The sequence below is a fragment of the Microtus pennsylvanicus genome, chromosome 1 (assembly GCF_037038515.1).
Source record: "Microtus pennsylvanicus isolate mMicPen1 chromosome 1, mMicPen1.hap1, whole genome shotgun sequence".
Lineage (NCBI taxonomy): Eukaryota > Metazoa > Chordata > Mammalia > Rodentia > Cricetidae > Microtus > Microtus pennsylvanicus.
Window position 1 is genome coordinate 61,269,583 of NC_134579.1, and position 25,919 is coordinate 61,295,501.

Genomic DNA, 25,919 nt, shown 5'->3' on the forward strand with positions numbered 1-25,919 from the left:
GCCCTTTATTTCCCCAGCTCTCCAGCTTTGGACCAACACAGCCACGTGTTAGATGTTTTCACTTGCATTGCCTCATGTGAGGACTGGGACAGTCCTGGCAGGTAGGTGTCATTATTTGGCACATGGGGAAAGTAGGAAGCAAAATGATGAAGCGATTGGTCCTTTAGCGGCAGACAGGATATGGACCGAGCTCTCACGTCACTCGCCAGCTGATTCCATGAGGTTTCAGGGCCTTGGCTGGTAGAGTTAAAGGAAAAAACAAAAACAAAACAAAACAAAATCCCCCTGGCCTTCAAACCAGGCTTTAACAACGTGGCCGACCTTGTTTCTCCCAAAGAGTGAGATGGTGCCTGCTGCATGGGCTTTGAAAGCAGACTCGGTGTGGCAACAGCTGCAGTTATTCTCTGGAAGTCTGAGCAGGAGGATGTCTAAATCAGCTTCCAGCAGAGATGAAGCCTATGGCTGCTGGAAGGAACGGCAGTAAAGACAGTGGAGTGGGCACGAAGCCTGAGTTTCAGGGGAACAAGAAACGTCTGCCTCTCAGACACGAAGTTGGGGTGATGCTGTGACTTCCAGCTGCAAACATCTGGCTAATGCCTAGGATGCTGATGAGGAAGAAGGGCAGCAGACAGGATAAGAAGGCGCAATCAAGGATCAGGGTCCAATTTAAAGGATTTCAGACTGCCAGGAGGGGCAGAGCCAGTGACAGGGACACAGACATCCAAGGAAGACAGGATGAAATCAAAAGCAGGGCCTATGAAGAGGAAGGTGTTGTATGCTGAAGGGGCCACAGGAGGCCCCGGAACCGGTCCCGCAGAAAGTCCATTCAGGTATCTACCGGTGATGGTCTCATTGCTAGGGTTAAGGCTCACAAGGAGGGTCTGCAGCGGTACCACCCTCGTCCCTACCCTGAGAACTCCCCATCCCCTCTTCCCCTTGGAGCTTTCCCCAGATCCTTAACTTGAAAAGCTCCCTATGAGCTGTGGGTTTGACACCTTGCCTCCAATTATACAGATTCCAGCAAGGGGGTCTCATGCCTATGAGTTTCTTTGTCATTTTAATGGTTTCCCTAAAATTCGGCTGCTCACGTGGTGAGGAGAGAAAAGTCCTGGGAGTGGGAGCTTGATTTCTCCCCTCCTTTGATTCCTTTAGTGTGTGGACTGCCACAGACTGAAGGGGAGTAGAACACAGCTCATAAATACTGCCCACAAGACTGAAATTCTGCTTCTATCCTGAGAACCAATTAGGAATCCCACACAGTTCCCTACCCACAAAGCACTTTTTTTTATAAGAGAATTTAAGGGCCCTAAATTGTCCTTTTAGATTCCAACAGTCTAAGTAGGCAGTCATGAGGGTAATTCTTCCCTCTTTGATGGAAGAGGAAACTGAGGCATGGTATTAAAGTTACCAGCCAGGTTAACTCAGAAAATGGTAGCAGAGCAAAGGCTAAAGCCTAGGTCTTTACGTCAATTAATTGTAGATGAAACCAGTGGGGGTCCAGAAGAGAAGCCCAGTCAGCTACAGTGTGTGGCGAGGTCACTCTCGACACCATTGCTTTGTACCGTTCCTTCTGGCCAACTTTGGTTGGGTTGCCATTGACTCCCCCCCCCCCCCCCCCGATTCCTCCCCAAAGGTGACCAGGTCCTTTAGGGATCATAGTAACTAATTAAGTCTTGGCCTCAGATGGCAGGACGGAGGCTCAGGTGGGAGGATTACAGTTCTAAATCCACTGCCTAGCTAGGGAGCAGAATGTATGGATTCAAAATGCCTGCTTTTACACCCATAGGATGGCTATTATTTAAAAGGGGGAAGGAAGGAAGGAAGGAAGGAAGGAAGGAAGGAAGGAAGGAAGGAAGGAAGGAAGGAAGGCAGGCAGGCAGGCAGGCAGGCAGGCAGGCAGGCAAGGGCCGGTAAGGATGTAGCAAACCTGGAGTTCGTATGCGCTGCCAGCACGAATGCAAACGGGGTCGGCCAGCATGGAAACAGTATGGCAGTCCCCCAAAAACATAAACACAGAGTTCGCATACGATCCAGCGATCCCTCTTCTGTGTATGTAGCTTACAGGAATGACAGCAGAGAACCCCTGCAGCCGTACTCACAGCAGGCAGACGGTGAAAACAACCGGGGGATGACGGGGTTAACAAGACGGGGTGTGTGCAGCTACCAACCCTAAAAACCCAAGTGAAACACAAAAGGACAAGGACCACGTGCGTCCCCTCGTGGAGTACTCGGAATAAAAGCTTCACGGGGATGGAAAGTGGAGCGGAGGTGGCTAGGGGCAGGAGGGATTACTACTTAAGAGTTTCTGTTTGAGGTGAAAAGTTTCTGGGAACGGATGGTGGCTGTTGCAACATTGTGACTGTTGAACAGCACTTAGAAACGGCTAAAATGGTAACTTTCCTGGGAGGTATATTTAGCCACTTTAAAAACCAGAACATATATTTTTACTGAGCACCAGCCATAGGCAAGATGATGAGGGCTGCAAGGATGATTCAAACAGAGATGTTGCCTCAAGGGCTGAGCTGGGTAAATAAAACATCTCAGTCCCTCTGGGGTGTGAGAAGCTGCCCAGAGCAGCAGAACCTGTGCCCTGGGAGTTTATGGGGCTGGAAAGCCTTCCTTCCACTCAGAGCTGCCCTGGGGGGCGGGGAGCTCCTCAGAGGGACCTCAAAGCCTTCCCCCTCCCAGGAACCCTCCAAACAAGGGTATTTCATACCGGATGGTCAGGGTGGGATATTCTACAGGCTGGCAGGAACCTGGGGGGGGGGTGTCAGGAAGGGGGGCGGGTTGTAATCTCCCCAGAAAGGCGGCCACCTACCCTGCTTGGCTACTCTAGGCTGTGTTTTGAATTGTGGCTGCGGATGTAATGATTTTGGGTGGAGGACGTTTAGGAGCCAAATAAGTTTGTGTGAACAAAAGACTCAGCCGTCAATGTGGACAGTCCAGGACTCTCGGGGACATTCGCTTCCTTCCTTGTTCTTATCCTAAGAGGAGTAGCCCTTAGAAAAACCGTTCATATTGCAAAGCCTTTGGATGTGAGGTCTGAGGATGACATTCTAAGAGAAAAACACAAGTCCCTTGGGATGGGCTCCAGTAACTGAAGTGTCAAATTGACAAGGCGTACCACCCCCTGCCCATGAGAGGCAGTCTCGGTCAGCAGTTCATAGCGGCCCTTCCTTTCCGGAAGAGGCAGGTCTGAAGGTCTGAGCTCAGCCAGGACAAGGGAGTCCCAAGACTGGGGACAGCCTCCCAGAACCAGAGCTGGTCAGGAGGGGGCCCTGAGGACCACTATGGGGGGAAGGAGCCTACCCAGGCAAGAGGAAAGGCTAAAAAACCCTGATCAGGATCTCTGCTTTAAAAGTAACTCACAGTCAGGTCTCTTTTCTTTTTTCTTTTTCTTTTTGCCCTTGAGGCAAAGTCTCAGGGTCAAGGGTCAGAAGATCCCTACTCAGCTGAATAAGTACACACAAAAGCTTTCTGCAATGGGTAGTCTACCTTGCTTTTTTTTTTTTTTTGTGGTGTGTGTGTGGGGGGGGGGATACCTAATCTTGAAGCCGGTCTTCTCTTTGCCTCTCTCATCCTTTGAAAAACAAATGAAAAGAAGCTGCAGAGGAGGCTCCTCAGGCAACTGGGACCTCTGGAAGGAACTGACACTGGAGGACTGTGCCACGCCTGGCCAGCGCTGAGGAGGGCACAGGGCAAGAGCAGGCTCCAGCTCCTGTGTGCTCTCAGTGCTCACTCACACCCAGAGAGGAAGCTGTGGCAGGGCTCCACCAAAGGAGACCTGCCAGGTTAGTGAAACAATACAGAGGCAAGGAAAAACATCCTGGTTCCAGGAGGAAGAGGGGGAGAGGAGGCTGAGAAAGAGCAGGAAGAAACTGCCTGGGCCTGCGGGTGTGAGTCGGACCCGTGACTCCGGCTTCAAACATTTCCACAGCCCTGCGGGCGATTTTTATAAGTCCTGCAGATAATTTATTCCTAGACTTCTGTGAGGTGGTCCTGGCCTCAAGGGCCTCAAGGGAATCATAGAAATATAATTTGTTTATGCCTGTTGGAAAATGTATATGGCGGGCTCTGGTGGGCACGGACCTCAGACAGGAGGAGGGGACCAGGGTCACTGGTTCTCCCTGGGTGTGAGATTAATTAAAGAATGCCAAGCTTTTTTTTTTCTTGAGACATGGTCTTTCTGGCTCTTCCTGGAACTTCACTACATAGACCAGGCTGGCCTTGAACTCACAGAGACCCATCTGCCAAGTGTTGGGATTAAATGCATGCACTACCATGCACAGTTTACCAGGAAGTTTCTTTAAAAGGTGTCCACTTCCTTCAAATAGGCTTCCCCCAGGTGGGCTTCTAGGGTGACTCACTGAGGACACCAGACAGGTTTTATAGCACAAAGGAGACCACTACCTCTTGCTGCCTTATGGAGCCCACAGCCGAGAGGAGCCTTGGGGTTCTGCTGGGACTTGGGAGAGGGAAGTGTTGGTGGTGACTACTGGCAGACAAGAGAAGGGTAGAAATGACGGAGGTATAGCGTGGACGGGAGATGAAAGGCCATCAAGAGCAAAAGGTGAGCAGGGGAGAAAGGGTGCCACCTTGTAACTGCTACCTGTGGGTTTAAAGACCTCATCTGCAGCCCGTTGAAGGAACAGGACGGAGCCACTGAGAGGAGCAGACACCTCTAAGAATCATCCCCTCAGAGGAGGCAGGTGAAGCCCAGCTGGTCTCCCATCATGCCTCTGTCTACAGAGACCTCTCTGCCTAGCATGTCTCTTTCCTCCAGCATTCTAGCAAAACCTGGTTGTGTCTTAGAACCAGTTCAGGAACTAATCAGCTCTCCCTGCCCTCGGGTCCCTCAAGAGGCAACACCAGCTGCGTCCAGGAAGGAAACGCTCCCTTAGGATTCCAGGTTTGCTTGGTGAGACAGTTTTTGTCTACTTGACCACATGCTTACTTTCTGGTCACATGCCTATGTCTCCTAGCTCACAGGAGGTTCTGTCTAAAGAACCCCTGGGGTGAGCGGGAGGCTGAAGGTTGAGGGAGTATCTATCTGGGAGGGAGAGAATGGGATGGGAGGACTGGTCACAGCAAGCCAACCAGAGACACATGAAAGGACAGAGAGAGAGTTTACAAAAGTCACTGCCGCTGACCGCGAATGCCATGCCTTGCTCCTCTTCCCCTGAAGCTTTTTCCCCATCCTCTCTCATGAAGCCCCGCCTTAGACTAGACCAATGGTCCATTGTACAGCGTGAGGAATAAACATATGTGTACGTGCTGACCAGGCACATCTGTGAGGCTTTATTCCACACCTACAACCATGAACTCAACAGGACTGGTTCTGTTATCCCTGTGTTACAGATGTGGAGGCAGATCCAGAGCAAAGGCCACGCCGCCCAGGGTCTTTGCATGATGACTGAAATCATTCACTACGTTACGGGCGCCTTCCCCGTCACAGTCGTTAAGAAGCAAGAGAGACATTAATAGCCCCATCTTTAACATAACTCTTAGACACTAGGAAGCAGCCCTACCACACAGCTACAAGTAGAAGGGGCTAATACCAAAAGTCCTCCAACCCACGCCGGACCTCCTGAACCACTGCTGGATTCCCGTGGCCAGAACTCTACCAGACAGCGGCACTCTGTGACCACAAGGCAAGACTATACTAGAAGTAATTCCTAATAAACCACCACCCTCACCTACGAAAGTACGAACCTCTTCAAAGATGTCTCACCGGGACAACACTTCCTCCAAGGATGCTATTCTTGCTCAAACTGTTTTCTAAAATCTGCTATGTTTATTATGTGCACATGCTCACACAGACATACACACATACACACATACTTAAAAAGAAACCTTTCGTTTAAAGGATCCCCAGAGGTTCTGGCCCGAGGAGAGCGCTCGCGGCGCACAGGGGTGCACACCTACTCTGCTTACTTTGTGGTCACACCGTTCGTCACCTGTGTCCTACCACGAGCACTCTGTATGGGATCATCGGGTCTCAGACGGTCTCAGGCCAGGGTTGCCAGGTTGAGCTCTTCTGACTTTCAATCTGGCTCGTGTCGCTTGGTTTAAAGCTAAGGGTGGGTAAGACAGCAGGGTTCCAGCATGGAGGAAGGCCAGGTACCCCTTGCTCTTAGAACTGGTACCCTGTCCAATAAGACACCCAGAGGAACGAGTGTGTGCACGGCAGGGTGTTACGAAGACAGTAATGGCCCTGTTTGTGTTTTGTTTGCTTTTTAATACATCCTGACATAAACCTAAACACATCTTGGAAAAGGAAATTTCCAAAGAACAGCCTCCATCAGACTGGCCTGTAGGCAAGTCTGGTGAGGACATTCTCTTGATTACTGTTTGAGGTGGGAGGGTCCAGCTTTCCTGTGGGCAGTACCACCCATGGGTCCTGGGTTCTATAAGAAAGCAGGCTGAGCAAGCCCAGGGGAGCAAGCCAGTGAGCAGCGACCCTCCACGGCCTCTGAGTCAGTTCCTGCCCCAGTTCCTGCCCTGACTTCCCTCAGTGACGGATCATAAGCCGGAAAGTGAAACAGACTCCTTTCTCTCCAGTTGGTTTAGATCCCCATAATGGAAACGAAACAGGTGCCCAGTGCAAACAGGTCCTAGTTTCAGAAGTAGACGCATTGGCGGTATTTAGAGTGTTTCCTGGCTGCCAGCTGTGGGCTTTTCAGGGTGGCCGGCCCCATACGCCCTGGGGAGGACTCTTTCTTTAACTGTCCACTTAACTGATGAGAAATCAAGGGCGCCAAGAAGCTAAACACCTACCAAAGTCCCATAGCTGGTAAGTGGCCGTGACGGGGCTTGAACCCCAACTTCGGCCTGTGCCAGTAAAAACCGAAGGACTCTAGCCACACTGGAAAGACACAATACCCCCAAAAGTCTTACCCCATGGCCACAATAAATTTCATGGTGGCCCCAGAGGCTCTAAGAATGAAACCCATTCCCCATAGGAAGGTATTCTATCACCTCTCAGGGAGAGAAAACAGTGGCTTTTAACATTGCTTAACTAGTCACCCCTTGCTCAAGGGCCACCCCTCCGGGTGACAACCCAGCATTTTTCTCCTGGGTGCTTTGTGCTCCTGCCTGAAACCTATAAGCCTCTGAGGATGGAGGTGGCTGGATGCCCTGGAGAGCCGAGTCTCTATCCATCTACTCCTTGGCCTTTACCTCCTAAATTACCAGAAACATGGAGGAGAAACATGTACGCTTACCACAGCCACCATTCCACTTTTGGAAGCCCCGCTCCTTCCTTACTTTCTGAGTAAGATCAGAGCCCCTTCTCGTGCCTTGCTCCGCAACGCCAACAGCCCCAGGAGGGAGAAACATGGGGGCTCGCCCAACTGCCATGCTGTCTCACCCACATGCTTTCTTCAAAAACAGTACACGGTAAGGGGGTAACAATGCTATGAACTTCAAGTACCCCAGAGCTAAAACATAAGGCAGAGAGAATGTGTCTGTTTTTAGCAGCCTCTGTAAACTTAGCAGATGGTCTCTGAGCTCCCCAAGGGATTTGGTAGCCACAGCCCTATAGCATGTGGTACAGCCCCTGCTACAGTCCCTCTAGGGCACTCAGAAGGAAATTCGACCTTCCAGTTTTTCCTGGCCCTTCAGGGTCCAATCCTCATAGCCAGCCAAGGTGCCTTCCTTCCAATCCTAAGGTAGATGAGCTTGGCCCTGCATTATGGCATTTGCAATGGCCATCCCTTCTGCTAGGAAAGCTCTTTCTGTTATAGGCAGGGGGCACCTTGCGTCAAGCCTCCAAGACAGGAGGAAATTCAGCATCTACACACACACTGACTCTCACACGCTGACTACTGGCTGTGGTGGTGCTTGCCTGTGATCCCAGTACTTGGAAGGCTAAAGGATTGGGATCTCAAGTTCGAGGCCAGTCTGGGCTACAGGGTGGAACCCTGCCTCAAAAACAACAAAGCCAAACCAAAACACTGCCTGCTTTGAGTAGCAAGTGGGACTGGAGTCCACAGAGGTGGTAGGGTCGGCGCCCAGAGCTCTTAGAGGTTTTAAGGTAAGAACAGAGTGACCTGAATCACATCTTAAGATTACGGTGGCTTTCCTGAGCATCAATTAGTGGGACAGAATGGGTGGGATGAACAGAAGATGCGGAGGGCAGACTCCTGGTGCCTTCTGGGAACAAAACCAAACTGAATTGTTCTCCGCCAAGGGATGTAGAAGGTGAGGGATGGAGACAAGTGGAGGGTGACATTCAGGCTTCCTGGCTAAGTATGTGGATGCTGCACTCTGCTCCTGATGGGAAGAACTAGGGCTGGATGGCAGGTATGGAGGGGAAAATTAAGGGATGCCGGATGTCTCTGATTTTCTTTCTCCATTTCCCTGACCACTTTGGCCACAGGGATGCCACATGTGATGTCATCCACGCTCACCATTCTGCACACAGGGATGCCACGTGTGATGTCATCCACGCTCGCCATTCTGCACACAGGGATGCCACGTGTGATGTCATCCACGCTCGCCATTCTGCACACAGGGATGCCACGTGTGATGTCATCCACGCTCGCCATTCTGCACACAGGGATGCCACGTGTGATGTCATCCACGCTCGCCATTCTGCACACAGGGATGCCACGTGTGATGTCATCCACACTCGCCATTCTGCACACAGGGATGCCACGTGTGATGTCATCCACACTCGCCATTCTGCACACAGGGATGCCACGTGTGATGTCATCCACGCTCGCCATTCTGCACACAGGGATGCCACGTGTGATGTCATCCATGCTCGCCATTCTGCACACAGGGATGCCACGTGTGATGTCATCCACACTCGCCATTCTGCACACAGGGATGCCACGTGTGATGTCATCCATACTCGCCATTCTGCACACAGGCTTCTGCACCTTGTCCTCTACCCAGGCCCCACTACCAACAGAGCGGCATTCTTCAGCCTATGTCTTCCCACTCTCCCTGTGGTCATGAGCCTGGATGGACGGGGGAAAGGACGCGTCCAGTAGAAACGCACTTAACTCTCACAAGAACACTGACAGGCTGCCGGGCTTCATGGCTAAACCGAGTACTGTATTCAAGTGTTCTTCCGATTCACAGCTAGCTTTCAAACCACCCCACCTCCCACTGTGCCTCCATGCCCTAGCTGGCGCCTAGGCACTGCCTCTTCCTCTTGTCATCTAGACTGGATGCTCTCCACCCAGGCAGGGCAAGTTTCCTCTTCCCACGTGGCTTCAAAAATTGCCCCTTTGGGGCTGAACCTGACCGTGGCCTCCCTAGCTCAGGCTCCCATTATCAAAGGACTGCAGAATCCTTCCACAGGGACCTGTAGAGGGTCTTTACAATCAAGAGCTGCAGGAGGAGATACTACCTTAAGGACAGGGTGACTCCTCTCCATGGCTTCCTCTCCTCTTCCCTCCCCTCCCCTCTCAGCGTCTCCTTCGCTGGCAGCCTCGGACCCTCCTGTGATCCCCTAAAAGGCCTTTGAGGCCTCTCCCCCACCAATTCTCACAGCCCTGTTTTTAGTCTTTTCCTCCAAACTCATGGATTTAATACTTGTTGTTAGCCTTCCACAAGTTCCAAAATACCTTCTGGGTTGGAGTCAGGCAGATCTGCCAGGGTTCATCCACAAGATCCCCACAACAGACACAAATGAGCGTGAACACACACAAGACACCGCACTCTCCTTGGAGGCCACGAGGGCTTTATGTGGACAGGACAAGATAAATAACAGAATTCTGAGGCCCACTGTAAGGGGCCACAGTCCCCTTTCCAGGCTGTGTTCAATGACTAATTATTCTCAACCCCAATTCACGTCCCCATATCTTCTCCTCTGGCCCTTTTGGCTGTTAATCATATCTATGCAAAAAGACTTGAGTTAACGGGACCAGTCTGACAGCTGTCAATATATGAAGAGATAAAGAAAATGTGGTATATAAATTAACTTTGATTCAGCCACCAAGAATGAAATTATGCCAGGGAAATGGATGGAACTGGAGATCACATACAGCGAAATAAGCCAGACTCAGAAAGACAAAGACCACGTGTTTTCTTTCATGTGTGTGTACCTATGCACATGCATACACAGACACACAGATACGGACACACAGACACAGAGACACACAGACACAGAGACACACAGACACACACATACACACAGACATTGACACACAGACACACAGATACGGACACACAGACACACGCATACACAGACACAGAGACACACAGACACAGAGACACACACAGAGACACAGAGACACACAGACACACACATACACACAGAGACATTGACACACAGACACACAGATACGGACACACACAGACACACATACACAGACACAGAGACACACAGACACACACATACACACAGACATACACAGACACCGAGACACACACACACACACAGACATTGACACACAGACATACATAGACACAGAGACACACAGACACACGCATACACACACAGACATTGACACAGAGACATACAGACATACACAGACACACAGACATTGACACAGAGACACACAGACATACACAGACACAGAGACACACACACAGACATTGACACACAGATACACACATACAGACACACACACACAATAAAGGGCATGAAAACAGAATGAGGACTAGCTGCGGGTAGAAAGGGGTCAGTGGGAGGGGAACAAGAGGGTAACATGAGCAATGTATAATAACATACATGTATGAAAACGTCATGATGAAACCCATTATTTTGTACGCTAATAATAAGGGCAAAAGCATAAACAAAAGAAGAAAGCAGTCTTGAGCTTGTCAACATGTGTGCTTCTGCTGATGCCAAAGACCTCTCCACATCTGTCTATCTGCATCCAACCAGCCTTCCAAAGCTCAACCCACGCACTCCTTCCTCACAAGGCCTCCCTAGCCCTCCAGTCCCTCCAATCTCCACCTCCACATCATGGCCTCCTCTCTCCTGATCATTCCTTTGTTCGGTACCACCTTGGAGCTTTCTTAGGTTAGGAATCATTACAATACTTTAACTTTAACAGCTGTGCTCCGGCAAGATAATCCCGGGGGTGGGGGTGTAAATATGCCTAGAACCTCCATACCACTTGACACAGCTCTCCACACATAGTAAGGCTTTAGTAAATATTTCCTGATTTATAAACCACTCGAATAAGACATGGATTGCTCGCTCTAGTGATGGGGAAGCTGTCAATCACATCTGGCTTGGGTGTGGCCATCTGGAGCCAGGTAGATAGATAAACGGGGGTAGAGAGGTGTGCGGGCTCTCTGCGCCCGCGGTCATCGCCTGGTCCGTTTGGACTTGGGATTTTCTCCGGTGACATGAGTTCCCCGTTTTCAATTATTAAATTTGTTTTGAGCTGGTCTGGTTATTTTAGCGTACCTATCGAATACGTCATCGCCAACACTCTAGCCTTTTCATAAGATTGAGGACCATGATTAGAATGAGGTGGTCATCAAGATGTTGACAACCTGCAGAGGAGAGGTTTTTAATATAAAATTAGTTATGTTTAGTGTTTTGTTTTGGTGTGTGTGTGTGTGTGTTTTCTTATGAATACAGGTGACTGTTGAGATTCCTCTGGAGCTAAAGTTACAGGTAGTTGTGAGGTTGCCCAGTGAGGTTCTGGGTACTGAACTCGGTACTCTGAAAGAGCACTACGCGCTCTGAGCCACCCAGCCATTCTCCAGCCCTGAGAGGGTTGATGTTAGATGTTAGGATTATTTTTATGAGGGGAGACATCTGTCATACTCTGACAAGGAGGGGAGAAAAGACAGGACAGGAATCTCTTTGTTTATGCCTATGGGAAAATGAAAAGTGAGTGGCCAGAGGGGGCAGCGACATGAAAATGAAAGTGATTTGACATCTTCTGAATGCTTTCCCATGCAGCAGAACAGGTACCGATAGCAGCTGACAAGTGCCACACAGCGTTAGTCACCGTCCCATGTTCCCAGCTAAGCGCCCACAGAATGTATTTACTTCAGGTGCCCATCACCTATGCACACGTGCGTGCATGCATTTGTGTGTGTGTGTGTGTGTGCGTGCGTGAGAGAGAGAGAGAGAGAGAGAGATCATAATAACAAACATAAGATATCATTCTATACATGTATAGACTTAAGTCTTTTTATGGGCAATTCCCCCAACCCCACACTGCTCCTAAACAATAACTTTTATTCTCAAGACAGGGTTTCTGGGAGCTGTCCTGAGACCCGCCAGCCTCTACCTCCCAAGTGCTGGGATTGAAGGCAAGCGCCACCACCTCCTGGCTCTAAAACTAATAATAAAATCTACCCACTTGGGGATCAGAGGTTCCGAGTGTATAATGTTCTTTTAAAGGACCTGAGTTCTGTTCCTAGAACCAACACTGGGCAGTTCACAACCACCTATAACTCCAGTTCCACAGGATCTGATGCCTGTGGTCTCCACAGGCATCTGCATTCATGTGCAAACACACACACATATAATAAAAAAAAAAACAAATAGTTTTAAAATCGTCTTAAAAAAATCTCTCTTGAGCCGGGCGGTGGTGGCGCATGCCTTTAATCCCAGCACTCGGGAGGCAGAGGCATGTGGATCTCTGTGAGTTCGAGGCCAGCCTGGTCTACAAGAGCTAGTTCCAGGACAGGAACCAAAAAGCTACAGAGAAACCCTGTCTCGAAAAATCCAAAAAAAAAAAAATCTCTCTTGTCAGCATCTTGATCGCCAGCTCATGGTCCCCAATCTTAGGCAAAGGCAAGAGCAAGAATGGTGAGCTGGAGAGGCCCTAAAGATCTATAACAAGGTTGTCCTATCCTATGGGTGACGAACAGACCTTGTAACATGGTGGATGGGCTGATGAACTTGGTTGAAATTAGCTTAAATACAGCATCCTTTCTTTCTCTTGTGACCTAACCTTGATAGGCTTCATTTCCCATAAAGGGAGAATAAATGGGAAACAAACACAGTCCCCTGGCAGGACTGTTTGGAGGGTGAAATGGGGTAAGAAACATAAACATGTTGACTCCACATAGGTGCTCCAAGGGTAGGGGCTGGTCTTTCCCTGTTGGCTCCTTCGAGTTCTTCAAAGAAACGTACTGGTTACAGCTCAAAAGCCCTGCTCATACGGAGAGGATGCTGGGGCAGAGGGAAGACGCTGAGGAAGGCAGTGAGTAGCTAAGGACACAGCAACTACCATCTGCTGTTCCTTCTTTCCGACTTCAGATAAGGGCACTCTCAGACAGCTGGCCAATGTCAGTGGAATACAGAACAAGATCACTAGGAGGGTGGAGGGACCCAGCCTTGTTCTTGGGCTAAGCAGGCAGTAACTGCCCACCTGGCATGGGCACACAAGTCAGCAGGTGTGCAGAAAACATGAGGTCAGCATCTGCATGCACTGGGAGAGAGGTCTAAAGAATAAGGCTTTGCCGGGCGATAGTGGTGCACACCTTTAATCCCAGAACTCGGGAGGCAGAGGCAGGCGGATCTCTGTGAGTTTGAGACCAGCCTGGTCTACAGAGCTAGTTCCAGGACAGGCTCCAAAGCCACAGAGAAACCCTGTCTCGAAAAACCAAAAAAAAAAAAAAAAAAAAAAAAAAAAAAAAAAAAGAAAGAAAAAGAAAAAAAAAGAATGAGGCTTTTCGGCACACCTCCCCCCCCCACACACACACACCAAGACCCTCTCTGTACCTGTGACAGCCTCTATCAAAGAAACTGGCATCCTGATGCCCGGAACCACCTCTCAGCCTCAGTCTGTAGGGTCACATTCCTGGGAAAAGACACTCTCCCATCCCTGAGAGAGCTGACCCTTCGCCACCCAGCCTTCATAGCACCCCACAATGGTGCCTGTGGAGGCCAAACTAAATGATGAAGTTGGGCCAGAAGGTTTATAGCGATTTGGGAACAGCCAGTTAACAGCTCAGAAGAGGCTGGGCTCATAGCCCTTCCTTTAGGGAGCCACATTTTTTAAGGATTAGTATTCCTTGGACTGGTTTCTTAACTACTTAGCATCTTCTCCCCTATGCGTGGGACAGCTCTTTCCTTCGGTGGGAATTCTCATTATGAGTCCAGCCTCCCTTCCTGCCTTTCTTCCACCATGCGCAGATATCCCAAAAGCGTGGCCTGGGGACTGAAAAGTCAAACGCAGAAGAACTCAGCTCAGAGCTGTGGCTGGGGGTCTTAGGAAAGGAAGCATCCAGCTCTCGGCCTCCTTTCACTGAAGGCTGAAGCAGCAAACACAGCAGAACAGAGTGACAGGTGGGCACGAAAGCAAACAATGGCTATCCAAACAGGGGCTGCTCTCCTCTGAGGACAGAGCAAACAGCCACCCAGCAGTGAGAACCTTGAACTCTGTGGGAAGAGAAGAGCTAGAATGACCCTCTAGGAAAGGAAAAAAAAATCTCTAGTCCCTGCTGCTCATGGGGGTATAGTTATAGTTGGAAGCCCAGACCAAGATGGCCAGGCACTGGCCACCAGCACCAATAGAAGCGTCTCAGGGCAGTTTTCCCAACTATCAGATTAAGGGCATTATTTGTGTGACACAGGCTCATTGCCTGCAGGAACACCCACCTCCCCACAAACCGTGTGGACACGGAGCATGGATGACCTTCTGTCCTGGTGCCAGGGAGGGTGGACCTCCTCAGATGTGAGGCCTTGCTTAGTCTTCTTACTGAGCGGCGTGTGGTGGCCAATCAAAGTGGGCCAGGAAAACCTTAAGAGGATATTGTAAAACTCTGGCTCTCTGAATCACAAATCGCTGCTGTATTATATTTGTGTGTTTGTTGCTTCCTTCTTATCCTACGTGACATTGTTTGAGGCTTTAGCAGAAACCGGACAGAGGCCATGCCTGGATCCTCGGCCACACTGGTAATGTTCTGCCGTTTTCAACAGGTGCTGGATTTTACCTCTTCCCAACTTTCTCTTCAAACATCCCTGACCCAGGTCGGGCTCAGTTAGGGCAGCAGGGAGGAGGCACCAAGTGGACAACGGTCTGCTGGGACACCAGGAGATCAGGAGACCTCCCCAGAGAAAAATCTGGATTATTCCAGTTCCCCCCTAGGTTCCTCCTCTCCCTGAAGCCTCTATCCTGATCACCCCCAAAACAAACGAAACAGAGAAGGCTGCAAAGTCAAGACCTTGGCCACAACGGAAGCATGAAAGCACGGCTCTCTTAAGCATTAATTCCTACCTGATTTTTCCCCAGTTCAGCTGCCACAAGAGCTGGGGAGATTCCCTCCCTGCCTTAGGAAGGGCAGTCCTGTGTCAGCCTCCTCAAGCGGGACCTCACAAGACAGCCACCCTCCCTCAGAGACCCCCACAAGATGGAGCCTTCGGCCAGAGCACCAGCTACTGACACCTGCCTTGGGTTACCGAGTGGCTCTCTGAGTTAGCAGTCCCTTACACACCACTGTGTCTGGAACATCCCACAGAATGCCTTCCAGGATCCCTCAGTTACTTTTCGAGAAAGGGAAAGTCTGTAAATGTATTCCATGCTCGTAATTCTTTTCTCAGGAACTCAACTAAACATGGGGCTGCACAGCCTATGTCTGTAAGGACCTTCAGAGCTGCCTTCCCCTCCTTGGCTGGTTCCTCAGTTTCCCATCTTGGGCCAGTGACTCAGAGGTTCACAAGGACCAGGCAGTCTGTGGAGGCGAGGGCACTGTTGAACTTGCTCTTGAGGTTTTATGAGGGTGGCAAATCTTTTCTTACTCAACTCTAGGAAGTACCTCTACGTTGGGAGGATGAGCAAGCTGGCAGAAAGTTTGGGAAGCATGCAAGACAGACAAGAGAAGTGGAAAGAGGACAAAACCTTGCCAGTCCCAACCCTGGAGCAACAACAGAGTCCAGCGCGCGTCCCCGCACCTCTCACAGGAAGATGAGCGGCTAACAGCACCTAAACTGTGTCCACGGCACTTTGTATTATTTTACTTTCATTTTGCCACCCTATCACCAGAAGGCTAGGAGGAATGGGGTCCTTCCTCTTCACAGACGGGGAAACCGAGATCTAAAGACAGGACACTGCCAAGGTCATAAGGGCATTGCATTAGAATTCCACCCAGGCCGTGGCATTTTCTCTCACCAGAAAAAGGAACTAGAAACAAAGACAGCAGGAACAGGAGTTGGGTTCCCATTCTGTGACCAGGACAGGCAGCGCCTGTCTGCAGAGCAGCTGGCTGGGGAGGGAAGGGCTGTGGGACAGTCCCTAGTGTCTTGCAGGGGTTCAATATCAAAGCTCCCCACCCCCCACTCCAAGTACCCCTGCTCTTAAGGTTGATTAGGTAGCTCGTTTTATTTCCTAGTGCACCCTTTGTCCTTCATGACATCCTAAGTGCTAGAAGCCTTTCAAACTCCCAAATCCGTTATTTACTTATATTGAAAAGTCAGGCTCTGGACCTCGAGAGACCAGTTCTCCGTCTGTGGGGGAGAAAAGGCTGGAACGGAGAGACAGTAACCAGAAGTTACCACCCCACGAGGTGCAAGAGGGACATGGGTGTGGGCTACCCCATAAGAGAGTTTTCTTCCAAAGCTCAGGGAAGGAACGCATGGGTACACCGTAGTAGCCAGGGACAGCGTCTCTCTCTCTCTTCAGGGCCACCTCTCACAGTTCCACCCGCGGGGGTCCACGTAGCCACGGCCGGGACGGATTATCCCCGGAGCACCCACGCCCCCTGCCCCGCGCTAGTGGCTCTCACTTACCCGCGTTCACGCCTCTGGGGATCCGGCCAGACCGTCCCCGCCGGGTCGTGACGCCGGGCCCGGGGGCCGTGTGTCCGGGGCCAAGCGGCGAAGGCGGCCCCACGGCCGGGAGGAGCGCGCGGTTGGCCGGGAAGAGAAGGGGACCCCGCATCCTGGGGGTGGCGGGCGGTGGCAGCAGCAGCAGTAGCAGCACCAGCGGCAGCGGCGGCGGCCACCGCGGGGCGCGCGGTGAGGCCATGGTGGCGGCGGCCGCCCGCGCTCACATGCCGGGCGCCGGGCCGAGGGTGGCGGCGAGAGGAGCGGGATGCGAGCGCGCTTTCAGCCGCAAAAGTTGTGCGAACCGCGGGAGGGTGGAGGCGGCCCCGGCGCCACCACACGCCAATCAGCCCGGGCGGGTCGCGGGGCGGGCGGCTCCTCCTCGGTTGACATCACCGGCCCCGCTCGGGGGCCCGGGGGCGGGGAGAGGGCAGGAAGAGGGCGGGGGCGGTCTGGTTCCCCGGGGTAAGCTCACGGAACCCCCGGGTGAGCTCATGGAGCCCCCGCGTAACTTTTGTCATGGGCCCACACTCTGGAGCATCGCTTTGGGTTTTGGAGAAATAGAATGGGGTGGGGGTGGAGACCGGGGGCGGGGGGTGGGTGGCGGGAGCCCTTTCCCAGCTTCCCAGCTCCTTAGCCACACAGTAGGTCTGTGAAAAGTAGGTGTTGGCAATGTAATTGATGCCAGGTGAGTATTACAGCGTGCTTTCAGAGGGCAGAGAAGTGGAGCCTAGACCATGCTCCGCATTGTGTGCCTGCCTGCATTGCCCTTAAGGATCTGAAGAGGCCCCAAGCTACCGTTGCCCTTTTGGGTCCCCAGCGCTAGTGATAAACTTGTGTCAGCCACACAGGGTGTCTGATGTGAGAACCCTCATCTTTAAGGTTCACAAGCTTGATTCCCAATACTGTCACGGTCTTTGGCTTACACCAGTGTTCTGCGGAGATGTCATTGCTGGGACATTCAAACAGTCCACAGGGAAAAGAAAACTGTGAACTGATTCTGGGGGAAGGGCAAACCCAAAGCTAGGAAAAGGACAGAAATATGCAAATTAAACAAAACCGATACACAGCCTACACTGAAGTTGAAATGAAACCTTTAGGGGAGATGTTCCAAGACTGGGTGTCAATAAATTTGCTTGGTATTTCCAGTTCTGTGTGTCCTTATTCCCCCGCTCCCAGAAGACAAATGACACAATGCCCAAAATTTAGGGCCCAGATCTCTTAGTTTGTAAGTAAAGAAAGAGCAGCCCAAAATGGGGAACCAACTTGCTTGAGGCTGTAGGAGAACCAACAAAGGATTTCTCACTGGGTGACCACGTGGTTTCATTCTTACCTCATAGTTTAGAGTTGTCAATAATTCAGACAATGTCTCAACCAAAATGAAAACCACAGCTCCCTTGGGATGCTCTCGGATGTGCCAGGGTTCTTTGTCTGTTTACCAAGTGCTCAGGAAAACGGGCTTCTCCTCAGCTCTCTGTCTCCGAGACCCACCTCCAGGGAAACGAGCGGATCGTAATGTCCAGGGCAGCTGCAGATGGGCCCAGACCCATCTTCTGGTGACTCAGGGCAAGTGAGTCATTTGGCAGAAAACAAAGGATGCTCCGTATAAATAAGTTCACCTTATACCAATGAGCAAAGAGTATTGAATTTGGGTTTGGGTTTATAAAACCACTAAAGAAACCTAGCTTTTGAGGTCTCACATGAAGTGTTCAGACCTCTCAATAAGAAAGACCTCTCAATAAGAAAGAAAGAAAGAAAGAAAGGAAGAAAGAAAGAAAGAAAGAAAGAAAGAAAGCTCAGCTTAACATCTCTGGACAAAGCTCCCGTTAACGCAGGACTATGCAGCGGCCCAGACTCAGCTAGACAAGCTCCAATAGGCCAGTACACTGTGCTCAGAGGCCCTGGTCACTGCAGCTCCCTCCCTTCAACAGAAAGGAAGACTAGCCAAAGACCAAGTCACCCTTTCAGGCAAACAGGAAGGTTTAAGGGGTAAAAGGCCTTCAGAAAGCTCACTTGGGAATCTTACGTTTCCTGTCAACACCCCAGGGCGTTGCACCTGCCACCTGCCCCTCCTGCGGAGCCTTAGATTTATCTCTCTAATCTCTCTACCATATAAGTCAATGGAACATTCTGAGTAACTGCCAGCTTAACCAGTGGATAAAGGGGGAGACGCAGGGGGAAACTGTGAAGGTTGACCACAGTGTAGATGGGACCTAGCACCTTCTCATCTCCTAGGACAAAGCAGGAGTCGGCAGGGAGGTCACACTTAGCACAGACACTTGCAAACAATGGGAACTGCCTCTTTTCCTGATTTTACCACCACTCAGTGATCTGTGCCTTACTTTCTCCATCTCTAGAACAGATTATCCCGGATGATTGCTAAGACTGTTCTTTCCCTGGTGTTTTAAGGTGCAGGGGTAAGGCTGTAGAAACAGGTGCCTACGGACACATAAATGGGGACACAGTGAAACCATCCAACTGGACCCCTCTGTGGGTGCAGTTGGAAGAAAGGTGTGTTGTAAATGTAGAAGAAAGAATAGCCAGAGGCCTTTGGGAAGCCCAAAGCAGCCATGGCTTCCTCGAACTGGCCGAGGCCAGGGCTATCTCTTTGGAGGAGAGAGAGAGAGAGAAAGAGGGGGGAGGGAAGTTGGGTAAGAAGATCAGGGAGTGAAGCAAGGGTGGGAAAAACATCACCAAGAACAGGTAGCTGTAGGGCGGGAGGAGGGACTGGGAATGGCCTGAGAGCTGGCATCCTGGATGGGAAGGTGAGAAGGGACAGAAGGCTAACGTGGGTGCTCCGATATTCATAATAGATACCTGTTACTAGGGACTAGAGGAGCCTGGAGTCTGTTTGCTGAACAAGGCTGGAAACATCTCAGGATAAATTTGAGGGATCTGTGTGCTGGGGCTGCAGAGGGATGTGAGGGCAACCACGGGGCTGTCAGGGAAATTGGCAGGAATTCAGTGGTACTGCCTCCGATACTACTGGGTCAGAGTGTTTAGAGAACTGTTCACACCTTGGTTTGCAGTAACAAATAGGACTCCTTCACCTCCGTGAGGATGCTTCGTTCTCGCTCACCCCACAATCTTCCACACTGATGGGAGGGCTGCCAGGTGCCTTTCTCATGATCTTTTTAGGGCTGGACACTCTCTGGCTCTGCCATTTTACAGTCCATGGCTTCCAACTCTGCTTTGGGAGTCAGCGTTCCCATCGGCCAGAGGTGAAAAGATCTTGGAGGCAAGCAGGAGAAACTTTGAGGAGGCAGGCCTGGGAGGGGCATGCCTCACTTCCTCTCACAGAACACTAGGGAGAACGCGACAATAGGCTTCACCCAACTGGGAAGGAAGCTGGGAAAAGCAGCCTGACACAGAGGCAAAGGGGAGAGGGAGGACTGGGGAGAGGCTAACAATGGCTACCACCAGGCACCAGGGTGCCTGGGAGGGAAGGAAGCATGGAAGTTTCCTTCTTGGTCTGAAAAGGGCAGAGAATCAGGTGAACTCTCCGGCCCAGTGACTTGAATATTCTGTAATTTGCCGAAGATGCCCCAAAGTGAATAAGCGGAAGAGGCCCCAGTACAGCGTGCCCTCTGCCCATTGGTCAGTAGAGAAAACCTTGGGTTTTCTCCAAGTTCTGTCCCTGAGATGTTCCCATTCCTCAGCCAAGTCAAGTGATCACTATTGACTTCAGTGTTCCCAATTGTCCACTAAGAAGAAAGCCCATTTACCTTTTGATGCCTCACTGGGGTTGGTTTGAGGATATGATGAGGTCACCAAGAGCTCTTCTGAGCACCATGGTTCTAACCACACAATGCTGTTATCAGCAGGGCCTCTCAAGTGTGCCCACTTTGCTCCATCTGTGGCAGAATAAGCTAGCATCGCCAAGGCTGGGATCCAGCAGTGACTACATGGCAGACCACTCCGGGGATGCCCAGATGCTGGTGATTATGGGTTCCAGAGGTTGGCAAGCTAGTCAGCAGACACCTGATCTGAGCCTAGCCTGGAAGCAGAGAGCTGGCTAGAAGCATCACTGTGGGAAGGCTGCAAGTTTCTCACGCTAACCCATCCTGGGTCTTGTTTATTCATCCCCTCATCAGCTTGTCTCTCCTCCCACTAGATTTATGAGCTGCTTTCTTGGAACTTCTGCACTTTCCTCATCTTTTACCAACGGAAGCCGACACAATGCCTTCTTTCATTTAGTCATCCAGTAACTATTCCTGCTGGGACTACCCTGTGCCTGGCTCTGGGCTGCGGGTGGCATGAGCCTCTGAGCTCAGAGCTTAAAGGTTTGAAGAAGACATCCACCAAAAGAGCACCATCATAAGCCTGTGTCTGCGGACGGGCCCTGAAGAAGAGCACTCAGGAGGTCATGGCCATCTCCCTGTAAAATGAGCTTGAATCATGATCTGACCACTGTCTAGGTTGTTAGCCAGGTCCAAAGGGAGTTGGAAGTATATGTACAAGCCTGAAGGCAGGACGACTTGGAATAAGATAAATGTAAAGGAAAAAAGAAAACCACGAGCTGGAGAAATGGTTCAGAAATTAAGAGCACTGGCTGCTCTTCCAGGGACCTGGGTTCAATTCCCAGCAACTACGTGGAAGCTCACAATTGTCTGTAACTCCAGTTCCAGAAGATCTGATGCCCTCTTCTGGCCTCGCAGGTACTTCATGAATATGATGCACAGACATACATGCAGGTGAAATATCTACACATAAAATAAGATTGTAAATAATAAAAGAGTGAGAGAAGTAATCCAGGATGACTAGACCCCAGTGAACAAGGAAGCATGGAGGTGACCCAGTCCAAAAACGGTGAGACTACTTAGACCTGGGGTGCCCAGCACCACATTTTAAGAATCTGTGCTTTAAGAGATTAGGAAGTCACTGTCAGATTTTAGCTCAGAGAGATGGGGTACAGTGGGGTGAAAGGGAAATGGCGAGGGGTGACAGGATATACAATTAGATAGCATTGTTCAATGATGAGAGGGATGATCCAGAATTGAGAGCTGGTACACAGACTCTTAAAGTTCAAGTGAGGAAATGAGCACTCTCAGACCAGAGGGACAGCAGTGAGTTCCAAGGATGCTATGCATTTGAGAGGCTGTAGGAAGTAAACATCCATAAGCAATGTTGGCCAAGGCTTCCTGAGTTTCTGTCTTGTATGGTTGGACAGATGCTGGTACCATTCACAAAGAAGAGGGGCCAACCTATGTATGGGTAGTAGGTCTTCGAAGTCAAGACCACTGATTGGGTTTTGGGCATGGGTCCCAGGTGACTTGAAAATAAATGTCCACGTGGCAGTGGCAAGTGTGCCTCTGAGTCTGTGGACTCGATGCTGAGAGAAGAAGTCCAAGCCTGAGGTCTCACTCTAAGCAAAAGGGGATGAGCTCATCTAGGGGGAGAACTGTAGTCAAAGAGCCCAAGCATGAGCTCTAGAGAGCCCGACATGACATGCCCTAGAGAGAAGGCCCTGCCAGAAGAGACTGGAAAGGATCCGTGGAGAGGGTGGAGGAGAGTGGTGAGTGGGTGGTGGTAGTGTCATCAGAACCAAGGGAAGGAGGGTGTAGTCAACAGTGTATAACCCCAAAGAAGGTCAAGTAAGGCAAAGACTGAGAGAATCCATGGCTTTGGCAGCACTTGTGACCAGGAATCATAACAAGAATGGTGACTGGAACAGAAGCCACACGAGAGGCATGCCAAGGAGTGAGAGGTGAAGCCCAGCTGGCTGAGAGAATGCCTCAAGAGGGTTGGGTTTGGTGGATAGAGTGAGTTGGGCCAGTAACTACAGGGGTGATGAGTGAGGGAGCTGTGCTGGTTTTGGTGCAGAATTTGGACAGGGAAAGGATCTACTTGGAAGGAAGAAGGACAGAGGTGGAGAGGAGTCATGGTGGTGATGGCAGAGGACCCAGGGGAGGATGCAGGAGGGGATGCAGGCTGAAGCCGGGTGCAAGGACTGGAAGGGAGGATAGAGCGGGGAGAGCAGGGTCCACCTGAGAGTCCAAATCTCCATCTCAGGACCTCAATTTCCCTAGTAAGGCAGGAGATGAGGCTATCTGTGAAATGGAAGAACTGAAGAGGCCGGCTGGGAGACTGTGAAGAATAGGCAGTTAGCTTCCTACCCAGGTACCATCAGTGCAGGGGCGGGGTGGGGGGCTTAGGACAGGAATTTGCCCACTAACAGAATTCTGACTGAAGGGTATAAGGCAGGAACAGTTCTCGCCTTTTCTTAGCATCTAGTGGCAACCAGCAATCCTTGGCTTGCCGTCTGTGCCTCCAGCCTGACATGGGCACTTTCCCTCATCATGCATTGTGGTCTTCTTCTAAAGACCCAGATAGTGTGAGAGCCCTCCGGAATCCAGTATGGTTTTGTTTTAACTTCATTACATCAGCAAAGACAATTTTCAAATAAGATCACATTCACATATTCTAGGAGTTAGAACACAAGGGATACTATTCTAGCCAACCTAAAAATAGTTGTCATGACATGACTTAGACCTGTCAGGGACCCACCCAGCCTGCTGTGATGGAGCATGGAAGAGTGCTCCGTGGTTACCCAACTTGTTCCTCAGCTGGTCAGCAGCTGCTCTTGAGACAGTTCCACCCTATCCACTACAAAGAGACTTACTACCCTCCCACTAGGGACGAAGACTTCTGGCCTCTCTTGTCTACTCCTCCCTTTCCCATCCCAGGTTGGGCCTCTGCATGCCTTTTGGCACCTTCCTCTGCCTGGAGATCTATTGCTCCGAAGGCCCACAGCACACCAGCTGCAGAGCTGACCCAACCTCTCAGGAACTGGACGAGAAGAGGCAGAACCCCAGCCTCTTGTGGAACACATGCTGCGTCTATGCTGTTTTGCTCAGAGTTCCAGGAAGAAGAGGGCCTTTGGGATGCTGACCAAAGAGCTAAAGGAATAAACCCCTTTCTGTGTTTTTAATCCGCCTAGGAGAAGCCTTATTGTCCCCTTTCTGGAATGTTAGGAATGGTCTGCTTTTGTCCAGACAGAGTTAAGCTACGGCTAGAGAGACTTTCCTTGCTGTTTCTCTGCAGATCAGTGCTAGGCTCAGGGCTTTTGCCCTTCAGGGCCAAGGTGAGAATGTAAACACCCAGTCCCTCTGGAAACTGCCGGGACCTCCTCCAAGGAGGAAGGGTTGCTCATGATTTGGCCAGGGTCCCAAGCGTTATGTACAGCAATGCTGAGCACCAACTTCCATAACTTGGGGAGGATCCTCAGATGACCTTCCGTCTCTTGTCTACCCATTGGAGAAGGCCACTCCACTCCAAACAACATTCCTCCGATAAAATCAGTTACACACTGTAAACGTCAAGGAGCCTGGAACATTCTCCGCTGGTGCAATAGGATTCTGATAAACCTTCTCTATTTTGCAAAACCTTGCAGCATGAAACATCCTCTCTGGAACAGCAGGGAAATTCCTGGGATGCCGGGACATTGGGCAAAGTGGCCAGGGCCCCAGGGAAGGAGCAGAAAGCCCAGAGTCCCATTGTGGGCAGAGAGATTAGTGCGTTCAGCCATCAACAATAGCTGTGCACGTCTCAAGAGCCAGATCCAGGATCAGTCACCCTTTCTCCTCTGACTCAGTCCAGGATCACGTGAACACTACACACCCACCTTCCTGCGGTGCAGATCTGCCACACTCCCCTGGCCGCTTTTCTCCACCCCACTCAACACGAGTCTGGAAGTTTCCATCCTCCCCGCATTCTGCTGGACCCTAGCCAAGAGTTGCTGTCTGATCATAGGTGTTTTGCCTGTGGTTCAGTTTCTGGGCATCTCAGCTTCTCTTTTTGCTCAAGGGCCTCTGGATCATTCTCTCTGTCACCTCTTCCTCAGCCTCTTTGTTCTGTTTATACCTTCTTTCCATCAACTTCCCCATATTTCACTCCTTCCCTTCCTAGTTCTTATTCTTAGCTGTTGGTTGACACAGAACTAAATGCATTTCTCCTAGGCCTGTGGAATACACTTCCGCAACCTCTGATGGTGTGGCCTGATGCTGCAAAGCCATTTTGAGAGGGCCCAAGGATAAACCATATGTACCGGAGTGTTCTGGGAAAGAATTCCAAGAGCCTTCTGAGAGATGGAGACACTAGGCATAGCCTAAAAACTGGACATCAGACCAATGTCTGGACTGTAGACTTGTGGGCAGGGGATTGACTTTTATACAAAATTCTACTGCATAGGATTCCTCTACTAAACCAGACTCCCCAGCCATGGGGGTTGGGCATCAGTATTCCTTGCAAGCTCCCCCAACAATTCTAACATGCATCAGCAGCTGAAACCACTCCTACCCGAGACTGTGTGCAGCTTTCAGAAATGCAGAGTCACAGTCAAATGGTCATTCGAGAAGCAGCTGCTGTACATCTACTCTGTACCAGTGGACATTAGACATTATGCTAGGCTCTGGCTATTGAAATATATATATGTGTGTGTGTGTGTGTGTGTGTGTGTGTGTATCTTGCTCATATATATATGCGTGTGTGCATATGACTGGAGAGACGGCTCAGCAGTTAAGAGCACTTGCTGTTCTTGCAAAATTGTTGCATTTAATTCCCAGCAGCCATTGGGCTGTTTACAACTGTCTATAACTCCAATGACAGGGATTTGATTCTTTCCCTCTTCTGGCCTATGGGCACTGTACACACATACAGGCAAAACACCCATACACATAAAATAAAATAAAATAAAATAAATAAAATACTTAGTCCCTAGTCTTGCCAAGCAAGCAGATTAGAAAAAAGGATGGAGTCTGTTTGTTTACTGTGACTTATTTTACATAAATACAAAGGGCTCTAATTCTAATATTTAGTTTTAGACATTAGACTGCTTACCTGAAGGATGCTTCAGGGGGCTCTAATTCTAATATTTAGTTTTAGACATTAGACTGCTTACCTGAAGGATGCTTCAGGGTTTTCCAAGCAAAGCAAACAGAGAATGCTAACTTGTTTCTTTAATTTTGAGACAGGATCTTGCTATGAACCCCCTGCTGGCTTGGCACTTTCTATGAGAACAGGTTAAACTCAGGACAATCCTTCCTGCTTCAGTCTCCTGGTTTCTGGGCTTATAAGCATGAGCCATGGCATCCAGCTAGAACAGAAGCTCTAATGGAGGGCTAACATAGAGGTGCTGCATCCTATGGCGTGATACAGACACTGTTGGGTGAGGAGGGGGTGAGAGGAGAAGCCCAGCCAGCTAATAGAGGACAGATTAGAAAAC

At 50.4% G+C, this 25,919-nt stretch overlaps 1 protein-coding gene across 3 annotated transcripts in view; it reads right to left on the minus strand.

Moving 5' to 3' along the window:
• Heg1 (heart development protein with EGF like domains 1) overlaps window positions 1-17,011 on the minus strand; it is an 84,525-nt gene extending 67,514 nt beyond the window's left edge. For all 3 annotated transcript variants that reach the window (XM_075965804.1, XM_075965786.1, XM_075965796.1), the window contains exon 1: window positions 16,661-17,011. In XM_075965804.1, the coding sequence (XP_075821919.1) occupies window positions 16,661-16,898 (238 nt within the window). In that variant the 5' untranslated portion in view covers window positions 16,899-17,011. The remainder of the gene's footprint in view (window positions 1-16,660) is intronic.
• Between the last annotated feature and the right edge of the window lie 8,908 nt (window positions 17,012-25,919).